Here is a 15,315-nt window from a genome sequence, read left to right on the forward strand (position 1 = left end):
AGGTGCGTGCCGTGGGACTGTACAGTGATCCAGGGGCAGGATTAACAGGAGCGCAGGGTTAGGGGAGAGGAAGATGTCAGCAGCTAAGCAGGAAAGGGGGTGCGCAGTTTTACCCACTTTGACATCTAGTTAGCTTGACTGAAGGGGTGTCCCGTAGCTGTGCTTTAGCCGTGCTTTTAGAACAACCCATGTTTCTGGGGGTGCCTGGGACCAACACCACAGACAATAAAAAGAAACATTGATGACTAGCCACTAGTTACTTTTTTTGCACTTGAACTTAAATGTACTGTACTCACGTAAATCCTCATGACTTGTCTAAGTGTCCTTTCAAATCAGAAATGTATTTATGTTTGTATAACTTGAGGGAGAACTAAAGACTGAACAGGTGACAGGACAGAAGGATGCTAAAAATCATCTTGAGGCAAACCAACCATTTGTTGAGTTCATGCTGTATGGTGTAACCTCAGCTGCTACTGCATAGCACCTGGATTGCGAGGTGAAGAGCTTGTACACTGTGTTTACACTTCAGAATTGTGTATTTGAAATGCCTGCTCTTTTTGGAATTGTATAGTCATTCTGTGTTGCAACATAGACATGTACACCTGGGTTTTGATATTTGTGAAACTGTAAAAACTGTGGTAAGAAATATAAAATATCCATAATGTATTTAATAGCATCAATCTGAACTTTTATTACATTTGCTCGTATTATGGTGCCAGCAGTGATCACCTGAATTGAAAATAATCCAATGATAATTACCTTTTGCTGGGTTCACTGCCTGGAGGATAGTGAACCTAGAGCCTGGGAATGACTCTTGCACAGCATTAAAATCTGTTTCATGATGAAATCTGACTGTAGGCACAGATTTCCTTGTGTGGGGTGAGGAGGATGCAAGGGATGCACACCAATGTGCATCGTGAACAGGTTGATACAGAAGTGTGCAGGACATGATGAGCGAACATCAAAATTGGATGATGTTTGTCACCTAGCAGCTTTGAGACAGAGGCTGCTAAGCGCAGGTCATGTCAGCTTGTATGGAAATACCTCCAATTTCTATTTCTAATTATATTTGTGCTATTGCACCTGCCCTATACAGTGGCACGTTTGTCTGGAATTTATTTTTATCTCAGGTGTCAGACAGTTAATTTTTTACTATTTCAAATGCTTAATTTGTATGCATACGAAACCGATGACAGGGAGAGATCTTAGTTTTGTTTTGTTGTTTGCATGTGTGTAACTGCCAGACCTCACTTGTCACCTTACGAGTTTGGCTTTGTGGTGGTTTGGATCTGTCACGAGTGGAGAATGGGAATGGCAAGTTCCTTCAGGGAGATGCATTCGAGGTAGAGGGGACACTCCGTTTTGGAGCAACCACAGCTAATGCAGTGTTACCGTTTGTTAAATCTGCAACAAGGGAGAAAACCTCAGGACATAAACACACCCAGGTTGCTTGGCTGCTCCTTGTCGTGTGTCCTACTGTTCTGAAAAGAGTAAATGCATAAGGGAGGAGAACCACATCGTTGAAAAGTACTTTTATTTTTAAAAAATCTTGAAAGTACAAGACAGTATATAAAGTATGTTGTACCGTGAATACAAAATAAATATGAAATTCTAACTTTTTTTTTAAACGTGACGAAAACTCATCCTTCGTTAAGGAAGAAGGGCTTTTATAATGGTTAATGGATTAACATCTAGATTCTGTTCCCAGATTTTCTGGCTGAACACTGGACAGTACTTAACAGTTGTGTTTCAGTAAACATAAGTAATCTGCATATATCACAGGAGCACTGTGCAAGTAAACTCACTGTTGGCAAAGGGCTCAAATGATAGCAGTCGGTTTTGTTTATCAAATGCCTCCAATGTTGGAACAGGCCTGGGGGGATATTTAAAGTCAGTATCAGCTATCCACTAAAGTAGTCGTCATCTGTCTTGTACGTTGCTGCATTTCTGTCTTGGATGTCTTTAGTAGTTTCCTGCTCTATGTCAGACAGTATTTATCCATCCCTGGCAAATGGTGACCTTCATAACTACGTAAAACAGAGGTTGGTTGGTGTTGGGGTTTTGGGGGGGTTTTTTTTGTTGTTTTTTTTTTTTTCCTTGTGGGAGTAGGTATACTCAGTATTGTTCTAAATAACTTAGAAAAAGGGACAGTGTCTGAAAAATGTAATTGCCTATTTTTGGGGGGCTTTCCCATTTAACATATTGCATAGGTAAAATATTATCTTAATGTATTATCTGGGCTATTGTATATAAATACATATTATGTACTTACGGAAGGATAATCATCACTACCTTAGTAAAGAGAGGAAATTCAGAAAAACTCTGGGTTTAAGCTAGGATAAATCTGATTTTCCCCCTTGGCCTCAAATCACATGGATGGGAGTTCTTAGCTAGCTACGCAGTACACTGAAAAACTTGTCTGCTTTAAAACATGCAAAAAACATTTAAGACATCTCTTCAAGTATGCTTTTTTGACTAATCTGTAATAATTTGGGGTATTCAGTTTTCATGATGGCAACACAGGCAAAAGTAAAATAAATCTTTAGTCTGCTGAGATAATTGTCAGAGAGGTTTCCATCCTTCTCCCAAACCATCAAAGATAATGAGGCTTTCCTCCGTTTTCACAACAGCTCATGCTTCCAGCCTCTTGCTAGTGACAGAACCCCCCAAGCCAAGCCTGACTTCCAGAGTGTGGGTGGCAATTTAACTCTGAATTTGGCAGTAGCAGCCTCTCTTAGAGGTGACTCTTGCTGCTAGCAGCCTTCCTGAAGAGAACTCTCTTGTTCTATTTTTGAATGTTGTGGACTTACCAGTGAGTGTATTTTGGATCACCTGCTTGACAGGGCTTCTCTCTGCTAAACATGCTATAGATTCTGCATATGTATTTATAAATTTGTGGCACAAAAGGGTGTTAAGTGTCTCCTTACTGTAAAATGGAAGAGTTCCTTTTAAAATGAAGCAAAGTTGAAGCAATATAAAGGAGGAAGGACCATATAAATAAGGCTTTCAAGCATAACTCTGAGCCCTGTTTTATACAAAGGAGCTCTTGGAATGTGGTATGGCAGCACTTCTTAGCACTGTTAGAGGTAACAACAGATTTTCTCCCTTGTCCAGTGATGGACAATGAGAAACCACGATAGTGCATGCACTGCTGAAGTCATGCTGCATGTTACAGAGAAAAGATATCCCTTTTAAAACAAATATATCCTGGTCTGAAATGCCCTTCTGGAGAGCTGACTGCTTCCCACCACCCACACTGGTGGGTTTGTAAGATGAGACAGTGACAGAATTAATGGTCTTTTGTTTTCTGCAGTTTGGAGACAGTAAAACAGGAAGGTGAGGGTAGAAGAATATAGGGATAGTCTAAAGAACAAAAGAGGGAAATGACTTCTGCAGGTGGATGAACTGAGGGGACACGATCTATTCCCTAGCCTGGGACTGTGTAATACCCAAGCTGAAAGACACTTGACTGTCTAAATTTCTCTCCCTGTTCTTTTTTTTTTCCTCCCCCCCCACCTCCTATGCTAAGTCCCAAAGAAGGGGAGGTAGGAGCCAGGTATCCCTCCCTCCTTGTTTTGCCAGAATTCCTTTCCACTTTTTATTGAATGAGCGAACTACTGAGTACTCTGAGGACAGTGGAGCTATATGTGGGTTATCTGTATTCCCAATTACATGGTTACAGCATCACTCCGGCTCTGCTGACAGCAGTTCCTCCAAGCAGCTGAAACAGCCTCAGCCTTTGTTGCCTTTTCTGGGCTGTTGAGAGGCCTGGAATGGAGGGCAGTACCCGTCTGAGGTAAGGTGACAGTGAAATTAAAAGCAATAGTAAAAAAACATTTGGGGACAGAACTTCTCTCCTAATTCATCTGCAGTTGTCAGAGGTGGTGAAGCAGAGTACTGAGGAAAGGTTCAGCAAGAAGAGGGAAGAAGAGTATGTGACGAAACAAAGACATGGGAAGAACAAAGTGCAGTATAACTAGAGCAGAGACCAAGAACAGAACAATACAAGCAGAGGGTGAAAAGTCAGGCAGGAGTAAGAGCTTAAAACAAACGTGGAGAGGCAAAATGAAGCCAACTGACAGCAAGACTAGCCAGAAGAGCAAACAAACCTCATTCAACTGTGTTAACTCTCTATTGATCTTTAGCACTGAAAAGTCTCACAAACAATAAAAATAGTTTATCAGCACACCAACAGCATTATTAAAATTGTTGACACACAGGGTACTTAGTAAAAGCAGAGTATTAATAGTGGCTTCTCCTCCCTCTAGTGCTCAGCACAGAGGACTTGACAATGAAAAGGGCCAAACCAGATTCTCTGTTCCCTAGAGGTAGGATCCTTGGAAAAACAAGGCATCCTGGTGGGACAGGCTGTTGCCAGTACTTGCTTTGGAAATAAGCAACATTTACTTCCCCAGCATGAGAATCCTCTTCACTTGAACAGCCCCTATGGCTTCCTTCTGTTGCTCTAATCAGGCAACATCAGTGATACAGGAAAGAGTTTTTTCAAAAATCCCTGTTTGTCCACCAGCAATCACATGAAATCACCAAGCGTGAGTTCTCCAACTGTATCCTTCCTTTCTAGGACGAATGTGTTTTCCCTCTCTCCTTTTTGTGGTTATTTCCCAAAGCTCAGAGCAACTCAGTAGCATATGGAAATGAAATTTGTTTATGCATTTCATCTTCATCCTCCTCATCTCCTCCATTGATGGAACTGGCTGGATCATCTTGCTCAGATTCTGCCCTTGTCTCAAAGAGCTGATCTTCTAGGAAGAAGCTCCCAATGCCGTATTCCTCATCATGCGCCTTTGTTTCTGCAGGTGAGACGTGGGGAGATCCCAGAACAAAACCTGCAAACCTGCCAAATTTTTAAAAGGAGAAGTGATCAGCTGAGAAATGAAAAAAATACTGTAAATGCAGGGGATGCTGCCAGCTAAGCAGGGATGTTCTAAGGACACGCCCACAGGCAGTGCAGATGAGGGGAAGTTGCAGCATGAGTTAGGGAGTCCTGAACCACAGAGAGTAAATCACAACGGATAGGAACAACCCTGAAGGTTTGTTTTCTTGCCTCATCTTCTTTTCAGTCTTCGGTCTTTTCTATATAAGTAACTTTTGCTCTTCTGGGGGCCATCTGCAAGGTCTTGTGACTAAGCAAGAAGATCTAACTTCGTTTTCACATCTTGTCAGTACTCGTGGGGTAATCCAGAGTAAGCATTTGTACAGTCGGATAGATGGTATGTTAGCTTCTAAAAATAAATTAAAGCTGTAACACATTTGAGGCAAAGGCTGTAAGAATTCAGGTAAGTTGACATTGCTAATGAAAGGAAAAATGGTGAGAACTTTGCATTCCTACGTTGCTGTGCTATCACCTTGCTTCTGGTGCAGCACGCACACTCTGGGCAAGCTGAGCTAAAGTCTCGCCAATTCTTTGACAAGAATTCACCATTCAAGCAAGTCACTGCTTTTGGTGAACTCGAAGCTGCAGACTGGGAATTCTGCAGCTGCTCCAAGTAAACACCAAACTGGAGGTCTGGCAGAACAAAGCATGAACTTAGCACTGTCCCTACATTTCAGTTTGCCACAAATCCTACTTTCAGTGGACAACTACACTGAAGAGAGAGAACGGAGCTAGAGGTTTCTGGCAAGCGTGTGGAAACAGACGGCAATTCTGACACTTGGGTAAGTGTCGACAGCATCAGAGAAATGTAAGAAAAAGGAAATGCAGCTACATTCTGGAGTTCTGGTAAACTGATCAATAATTTACATTTTAGACTTAACGTTTCTGTGAAATGAATGTTGTCACCTCGCTCTTCTTGGAAGCACTGTTAGTCTAAATGGGGAACAGAGTTGGACTGGCTGTGTTTTACAGGTCTGCCTTGTGTTGAACTATCTTCTGATGCTTAATGGAAGCTTGAAGGGATACCTAACTTCTATTGGTTCTCCTTTTTGTTTTTGTGTTTTTATAGTGAACAATTTTAAGAACTATATTAACTAAGTAATGGCTAGAAAAGACGTGTCTCAATTGTTGGTTTTGTGCATTTGGCAGTATTTTGTTCTGCAATACTGCAGTGAGTTTTCACTCTTTGTATCTTTCAATCATGCAATGGAATGCAAGTATCATAGAAAATAAGATAGTTGAACAGTAAATCTATAAAATCTGGCAGAGAGGCTGTCTGTGTGCCCATCCAAGGAAGATGAAGGTTCTGAAACTAGTTTTAACTTTTTATTGCTTAAATTCCAAGCTGACTGGGGCTCCTTTGAAATTGTGATACTTGGTTCTGTGGCAAGGGCCAAGTCTTTGTGGCTGGGTAATATGTGAAACTCTGCCTCTGGTGTCTCAAAGTTTCAGTTTTGAAGGAAATACACTGCTATTATGATTAATTTTATATTCTGCAATATTTTCTGGCAGCATTTATCTGACCCTTCCCTTCCTAACTCATATTTGTCTTAAGTTTGTCTCTTAAGCTGTATCTGGAGTAGCTCTTCTACCTGTTATACTTCCTAGGTGCAGGCACTGATTTTTTTTTTTTTCCCTCTGTGTTCTTAGTCTTAGGTATTGGTTGATACTTCAATAGGATTTCTTGGCTGTGCAGGCTTGCAGTTGGAGAGCTTAATGCAAGTAATACTTGAGCATATATTTTCAGCCTGCCCCAATTTTACACAGTGCAAAAGTGTACTGCTCTAAAAATTGAAGAGAGGGGCATTTCACTGGTTAGACGGCTGCCTGAGTCACTGTGTAGGAGCTTGCAGAGGCACTGTAGGAAGCCTGTACATTTTAGGGAAAGCTGCCATTACCATGAATCAGCTGTGAACATCTGCAAACTCTCAGAGTAATCTATGGTCAGAGAGGAACAAACGGGGTTTAATATCACCAGCAAGTAATATCCTTGAGAGGTGCGGCTGTGATCTTTAGTGGGTTTACTCAAGTAGATAAAGCTACCTGCGTGTCTGACTGTATGCAAGATAAACGCACCTGGAACAGTGCCTGAAGTAGCATTTGGATCTGCTGTGTAACAGTGCCTGTGCAATGCTTCTCCCGTCTTAGAGAGGCCAGGTTTTCTTACCTACGTGGGGACTGGAGTTTGGATACAGCTAACCATGATGGGAAGTCAGGGTTCCTGCAGAATGAGCGTAGCTCCTCCAGAGCTCTGATAGTTTCTCTTTCACCTTGTTCTTGATACTCCTCTTCAGTAAGGCATTTAAACACTAACTTTTTTGATTTAAAGTGGTTCTTCATTTTTCTAGAATGAAATGAAAACAATTAGTATTTCTAAAGTTTTCTGGCACATAATTATTGTCGTCCTTTTTCTCTACTACCTGCTATTAACATGCACTAATCACTTTTATCCTTTTAAGAGGACAAGCTACATTCTTGCATTGAAATTTTAGGACAAGACGTCTAATGTTTGCTAGCCTGTTTAACCTAGGTCTTAACCAAAGCTGTAGCATTCCACAGAATGATATCTAATGAGCTTTGGATCAGGTCCTTACTCTGTATGCATGGACTAAAATCTCATAGAATTAAATAGATGGCTGCTTGCTCAGCCATTTTTAGGTGCAATATGCAAAATGTGTCTGTGCAGAGACATAGGCTGAATCAAAACCCAGTCTGCATATGTAACTTCGAAGATAAGCAATACTCTAAGTCTGTTATGAGTTGTTCATGTTGTTTACTAGATCGCTTCTCTTAAATCTTGCTTTAAATTACAAAACTGAGTAGTCTGAGGCCAAAATGTTTACAATCTGATGTTTTTTTAGCTGCTGCGTAGCAGTGTATAATATAATTAGATATCAATTAGAAAGTGTGCCATGTTCTGTTCCCTTCTGTCGACTGCTTTCAATTTAAATGTTGTGATGAGTTAAGATAAGCAAGGGCTGGATGCCCATAAAACTTTCAGCTCTGTATAAAAACACCTGCTCTAACCAGCAGCATTCACTTTCCTCCTTATTTCTCTGTAAAGCAAGAATGAACTGTAGCCGTTATTCAAATGGTAAAGGTCTTGCTGGCTCAGTGGGATCTGTACTGATCTTAACAAATACTGCAAGATTCTTAGTTATTTTGATATATCTGCTGCTCTGAACTGTGTATCTGGCATCATGACCTCACAGTTTGGTGCTACTGCTTAGTGTTTTGAAACAAAAAACAACCCTTATCATTCTCCTAAGAGAAATTTGTAGAGCTGTATTTCAGTGCTTTTTGGCTTTATAGAAGCATCAGTTCATGAAAAACAAAAAGAGGTCCACATGGAGAACAAACTACAGTGTTTTGGGGTAAAACACATATGTTCTGACTTCTGTGAACTCGTCATCAAATCTTAAAGAGATTTCAGAGTGAGCTGAGCCTGTTTTACATCAGGTAAGTATTGATCCTATATATTGCTTTTGAAACAGCTGGTGCTTCTCAGCTGCAGGCAAAAATTAGTCTTCAACAAATGATAAATTCTACCTAAAATAAAAAAGCTTCAACCCAGTCCACACTTCAACATCTAAAGAGCACAAGAGCAAAGCAATATGTTCTTCAAAACTAAATACTGTGTAAAAGACTAAAAAAGAAATTATTTGGGTTTTATTCTTTTGGTTATGCCAGTTCTAGCCTTTGCCTCTTCCTGGTTCTCTGCAGTTCAGCAGAAGTCCACAGCTACGGAACAGTCTGCAGTAAATCTGGATGCCATCACTGCAGGTAAGAAACAGATGTAAGTTGGCAGGACTTTTTAGAATCTTCATTTGAGTGTGGTATTTGTGATAAAACACACTTCCAATTCAAGGATGAGGAAACACGTTGTTCCCATATTGCTAATGAAAATACTTAGCAAACTAAGGTCTACATACTGGAAGCAGTTCCCATTCCAAATGCCACAATATAAATGGGGCTCTGGGAATACGGGGGAATGTCTCCACAGTGATAACAGATTGTTTCCACGAATTAAAGGTAGGCATGTACATCTAGGCTAATAACCTTGGAAAATTAAAATCAATGGAAACCATTATTTTTGTGGACATGGGTTTTTAGCCTCTGAACTCCACGCTAACCTACAAGGACTGTTGCTTTTTAACGTCTGCTTCCTAGGTGATGGTACACTGTTTTATCGCGTAAGATTCAGTACAAGTTACCCGCAGATTCTCTCACTACACATGAAACCAAGGCAGTATTGCTGCAGTCTAATCAATCAACCAAACAGAAATGTTTTAGTTACCATATGCTGCAGACTAGAAGGTGCTACATTTGTACTTGAGAGCACAGTCACATTTCTCCCTTCTCCACAGAACAAAACTCGTGCTTAAAACTGCCAAATGGAAAATAATTAAATTCCCCTGTCTCAGGGATTTAAGCCTTTTCTATTGCAGCTTTACATCTGGTAAAAATATGAACTAGTATTAGAAATTCATAAATCATTATTGAAGTGTAAGGATTTTTTCATTATCAGCCTCCAGTATTTCCGGGTGATACAGGGACTCGGACATTGACAAATACATACAAACCTGCCTACGTGACAAGCAGCACCAAGGGGGTAACACAGGCCTTTTGAACAGAGGCTGACTGCTATTACTGCATACGCAACTTGAGGTATGGTAACACCACAATAAATCAAGACAAAGGCTGTTAATTGTAGTGTCCATGTGAACAAGGTTATGCTCAGTTCAGTGGTAAGCGGTCCATGCTGATAGCAAGTGGCAAAGCTGGTAATTCCAACAGCCAGAAAGTACCCTGTAGAAATGCAAAAGGAGGACATGGAGAAAAAGATGCAAATTACCCATTTCACTCCATTAGTTTGGTTCACAAAGCTTGCAACTGCTGTGTAGTATAGCCTGCTGTTTCCCGCGTTGTCTTATAGATACCTGCATTATATTGTATGTGCTTTGTATTTCAAAAGTGTGCAAAGAATTCACGAGGTGATCTATGAATAGCCTTTAGCTAATGCTATGAGCTGCACATGAATTCTCTCCGTGCAAGAATGTCGAGGCAGGTGCCAGATCAATAGATTTGTCAGCCCCTGCAGCCACATCCAGTTAGCAACTTAGACATCCAGTTCCCGTGCCCAGCAAAATACAAACCAGCGTAGCTGCCCTTTGCTGTTCCAGGGAAAGTATGTAATGGCAAATCAATGAGTAAATAATACAGGCAAAGTCTGCTCTTAAAGCTGCTACTGGCCCACTACATCAAACTCCTTATTTAATGATACAATATGAGTAAATGCTCATTTGAGTGGATTAGGAACCTTTGGAATATTCCAATGTCTATAGCTTAGGAGAAAAAAGTACTCCATAAATGAGTCACTTCATTTTGTTTTTTATGAGCAGGTATTCATCTAACCACTAAATTAAGCCAAAATCTGCAGCCCATTTTTTGATAATTTTCTTACCCAACAAGTAGTTTCTGTGTTCAGACCACAACCACTGCATATTCTCTTTGAAGCAGTAAATAAAATAGAGAGAGGACATCCAGCAGCCAGTCATTAAGATCCAGAAGGTACTGTGCTGGAAATTTAAAAAAAAAAAAAAAAAAAATTAAAAAATAGAAAAATGAAAAATTTCAAGTCAGAATCAGGACCATTGTGCGCAAGGCAACTCACAGGCAAAACCAGATGTGATATTCGGTAGACTTACAGGGCTTATGATCTGTGTTAGACTTCCACTGTACAGTGCTCTGCATGCTACAACTAAACAGTATCAATTCTAAGCGGAGCAATTGCTTCTCTGTATTTGTATATCACGTCCCGATGTCATGGTATAAGCCTACTGCAGTGTACTTCCAATTAACATATCTCAGCAATATTGTGGGAATGCACGGACTTTGCAAAAGGAAAAATTCACATCTGCCTTGCAATGAATTGTCTCTGGTGAACTAGAGAATCTGTCCCAGCTGCCACTAAAACGAGATTTTGAGTTAGATTGATTCATAGATTCAAAAGTAAGCTTAGCTCCAGTCCAATAAAAATAATTTATGTTTCAGAATAAACTCTTCTTGTACATCAACAATCTCCTGTTTACTTTAAACTCAGGAGCAAGCTAACTAGAACTTGATTCTGACCTAATTATATTTACTTGACGCAAGCAATCTTGCGGTCATTTCAGTGGAGTTACCTGGCCACAGAAAGAGAGCAAGATCAGAATCTGGCTCTGTACTCTTCACTTCCTATATTATGATGTTGATGATTATCGTTATTATTTTGTTTTATAAATGTAGATTTACCCTTGGAATAAACCTTTTAAGTGTCAACAGGACAAAGACTAGCAGAGCAAGAACACCCAGTATTATTCCAGAAAGGTAGAAGAACTTGGTACTCCTGTAAGAGAACAAGAGAGAATACGGTGAGAAGTGTAATTTGTAATTGGTTAAGATGCCAACATTTGTAAAAACAGCAGTGATCTTCAATAAGAACTTAACACAGCTGTAAGTTAGAGTTGTAGTTACATGGTTAACAGGCCCAGTTTAGATATTAAATCCATGTAAGGAAAAATTCCTAACAGATACTTAAGGTCACTGGAGTTGTTACAGGCTAGGAGATTGTGTTGGGTTTTTTTAAAGCTCACACTATTTCTGACTTCATTGACCTTCTAGTTTCTAGTAATTTCATTTTCTTCTATGTACCGATATGGTTCTGTACTGCAAGAAAAGTTTTATTTTTTTAATTTAAAATGTAAAAAAACCTCCACAAACCCACAAGTTTTTTTTTCTAAGCTTATGCATTTATAAAGTCTGACTTTTTAATTCAGAGTTAACTCTATAAAACCTACTGCTGCTCTGCTTGTTTTAGAGGTGTCTCCTGACAATTAATTTGTGACTCATTTTGCTTTAAAGTTATGAGACACATGTTTTGCTATAACAATAAGTATCCTCCCTTATATGCTATGCAAAACGTGCACCGAAAGAACGATGGGGAAAGGTTGGCACAAAGGTAGAGGCAGATGAGGCCCCAGGTGACCTCATCCTAAGCATTTCCCGCTGCAGGAAGGCATAATTCATAATACATGCAGCATGATTTAGCATTCAGCTAACCTCACTGGTCTACAAAAGGGGAGAGAGAATTTTTCTGAACACACACACGCTTGCTCGCTGAGGATTGTCTTGGTGTCTCCCAGTGCAAGAAGCTTGGATACAAGAACCCTCACACAGCTAAGTGATTAATAGAGTGCAGCACTCCAAGATATGTCACAATCTGTCCAAACACAAATGGTATGAAGAAGTTTTAAATATGTGTTCAGTTTCCTTATTTCAATTTCCCAAAGAACTGCCTCTTTAGCTTAGAAAACAGACCAAAGACGCACAGGTTTTGGGAAAGGTGGTCAAAAACCAGCAGCTAGTACTCACCTGCTCAGGCTGTTTGCAAAATGGAACAGAAAAATTCCAGCTACAAACAAAAACAAGAGTTTTCCATCTAGCACTAAAAAAAGGGGGAAAAAAATAGAAATGGACTTTAGACTAATTCAATCTGAAATGTTGATTATATAAAATATCAACAGAAAAGTCCCAAGCTTCTTACAGAAGAGATGGTACATTAAGTAACACTGGCAATACCAATCTATCTGTAATCTAACCTGAAAGCTTTTTTACTTACTTTCTCGTTTCACACTCACAGTGTACGGTTCGGTTTTGAAGGGCTGTATTTTGAAACAAATATCCTCTCCATATTGTTTTATGCTTATGAAAGTTTCTGTAGATGCCTCTGGTTTCCATAAGATTTGAACAGCACATGCAGCAAATTCAAAAACAGTTTCTGAATTACGACAGTTGCTTTTTTCTGAAATAGGCTCAAACCTGAACATTTCTCTGCTGTTAACTTTTACCTAAAAACAAACAACAGAATACACAGAGCAGTAGCTCAGAATCAGGGTTTTTTTCTGAACTATATAGCATATAAACCATACATGTGATAATGAAAATCAGTATAGAGAGATCAAGAATAAAATGCTAGTGCAATTCTTAGTTGTTTAATATTGGTTATTAATATTATGCAAAGATTAATTGTTTAGGCCTTACAAGGTGATTCAGAGAACTCAACGTCAGCAAAGTTCTATGGAGGGGCCTCAATCCATCCAAAAGCTCAGTGGGTTTGGTTTTACCATGACTCTTGCCTGCACACAAATTTCTAACAAAACCAGTAATATTTGACTGACCACCGTTTCTTTTGTGGATGTTCATACGTTTCCCCATTCCCCTCCTGAACCGTAAGAAATTGGACTTGCTTTTCTTGTAGTTAATAATGCAATCTTCATGTTAGGGACAGAAGAGGGATATGGAAAATGAAAGAGATCATAACCAGAAATTTAAATATAAGCACGTTCCTGTTGGGTATTTTGGGGTGTCTCGCTAGTTCCTAGCACCCACCAAACTGGTAAAAGATCTTGTCGATCTTCTGAGATGGGATGATCTTCCTGAAGATTGTGAGTCATTGTGAGCTCTTGATCAGGGCCTATTAGACAACAAAACCCATCTACAAAAAAGTGATGCAATAGGTAATAAAACAGGCTTCTACTGGGAGAAGAGACAACACGTCAGCAAGCAATTTGTTGTGGGAAAAATCTGAACTTCCTGCTTTTAAACATTTACTCCAGGAAAGCTTGTGTGGCTGCTGGAGGGTTTCACCACCTGAAGTCTGTTACCATTCATAGAAACATCTGCAGCATGTTCCTGAGGAAAATAGTCCTGGCAGGCAAAGAGATGTTCCACTTCCTTCTGTCTGAGAGCACATTCCTCCAACAGAGATCAAGTGAAACTGTTTCCTTCCCTTGTCCAGAGACATACTTCCCAGGAAAAAAAAGGAACCACACAGATAGTCCGCTTGTTCCTTTAGCTATTATCGCTTCCACTGTTACGAGATTTTTATATTGTTTCAAGCTAATCTCTAAACATGTTTCTTGTAAGATGACCCTCTGTTACTCAGAAAGACAGAAATGCACTGCTACTGCTGTTTTTTCATTAGTCACAATCTAATACACCTTTGGTTCCTATACTGTGGCCTGGTATGCTACAGCGAGTGAGTTACAGAACTGCATTTTATTCTCAAATTTAAAAGTTTTATAAAGGCGTTTGGTGATAAGCAAAAACGTTTGTTGCAGAGGTTAACAGTAGTCCATCAGTAGAAAAGGTGTGCAACAAAATAATACGCAACACTAAGTTAATGTTTGTGTGGCATCATTCTATAAGCCTGGTTGACATCCTTCTAAGAGAGAGAGACCAAATCTCACTGCATCCGAAGTGGAGGATCACAATGCTGCATTTTTATCATGGTCCTACCTATACACCGTTCCAACTACTAATTAGAGAGATACTGCTTTGATTTTGCTAACTGATCATACACTTTGCTGGCAAAAGTTCACATGAAATGTACTGCATATCTGAATGATCCCCAAAAACGGCCTCTTACCTGAAGAGTCGACCAAACGTACTGTAAGTGAATGGTTCTGTTTTGCACATAGCAGTAACAGTTTTCATCCTGTTTCTGGATGACATCCATTTCCTGCAAAAAGCTACAGTTTCTACCTGGAGGGGAGGCAGAAAAGTTAATTTTAAGCATGTATCAAATACAAATGTATAATTTTCCTCCATTTCATTGTTGCATATGCTGAGGGAATCACAAGCAATTTGCAGATAATCAAACATAAAAACTGCTGCGGGGTAGCATGTTCAATATGATTTAGATGAAAATTCAAATTAGAATTCTAACCAAGTTACTTAGGCTCCAGAGTAAACTGTAACACCTTTGGAAAAAAAAAAAATTAATCTAGGGCGCTATTTTTAAAAAATGTTATCCATAAAAGCTTGGCTTCGGTATCAGTGTTTTGATGGCACTGGAATAGGGCCTCTGGGCCAAATTCACTGCTGGCATGAGTGGGTGTAACTCCACCAGAGTCGATGCTTATACCAATGGTGAATGCAACTGTGGGAGTCTTGAGCAGGTAAACAGGCTTACATATTAAAATAGTCATTTAGCACATGACATGGCTGCTGATTGCAGAAATCATACTCCTTTCCCTCGGAAATGCTTCTAATGTTAAATAACACAACCCCTCTCTCTAAAAAAAATTTTCCTGACATAGTCCAGCCATGACGTGTAATAAGGCAACTGTACTGATAGCTTGCCATAAGTCATTTAATTAGGGATGCTCATTCGTCTAACCCTCCTGAAATGTTAGTGACCCCCTATGATCTTCAGAATTAGATTGCACTTTTGAGCAGAAAGGCACCTAAAAGATTTATGGAGCAAACTTTGAAGAATAACATACATTCTGATCTATATGCATCGGAATATGTGTAAAATATACCCTACAGTGCATTACCACAGTGTTCCAGGAACATAATTAAAGAGAAGAATAAAG

At 39.7% G+C, this 15,315-nt stretch overlaps 1 protein-coding gene across 1 annotated transcript; it reads right to left on the minus strand.

Moving 5' to 3' along the window:
* Nucleotides 1-4,629: 4,629 nt before the first annotated feature.
* TMEM194B (transmembrane protein 194B) lies at nt 4,630-14,479 on the minus strand (the record flags this gene model as incomplete). Its single annotated transcript, XM_009581142.1, has 8 exons — nt 4,630-4,855; nt 7,062-7,238; nt 9,478-9,703; nt 10,359-10,473; nt 11,189-11,282; nt 12,308-12,380; nt 12,555-12,783; nt 14,364-14,479. Coding segments are annotated over 8 exons (1,256 nt in total), but the record flags the coding sequence as incomplete, so codon positions are not given.
* Between the last annotated feature and the right edge of the window lie 836 nt (nt 14,480-15,315).

This window comes from Fulmarus glacialis, unplaced genomic scaffold (genome assembly GCF_000690835.1).
Source record: "Fulmarus glacialis isolate BGI_N327 unplaced genomic scaffold, ASM69083v1 scaffold18677, whole genome shotgun sequence".
In the NCBI taxonomy this organism is placed as follows: Eukaryota; Metazoa; Chordata; class Aves; order Procellariiformes; family Procellariidae; genus Fulmarus; species Fulmarus glacialis.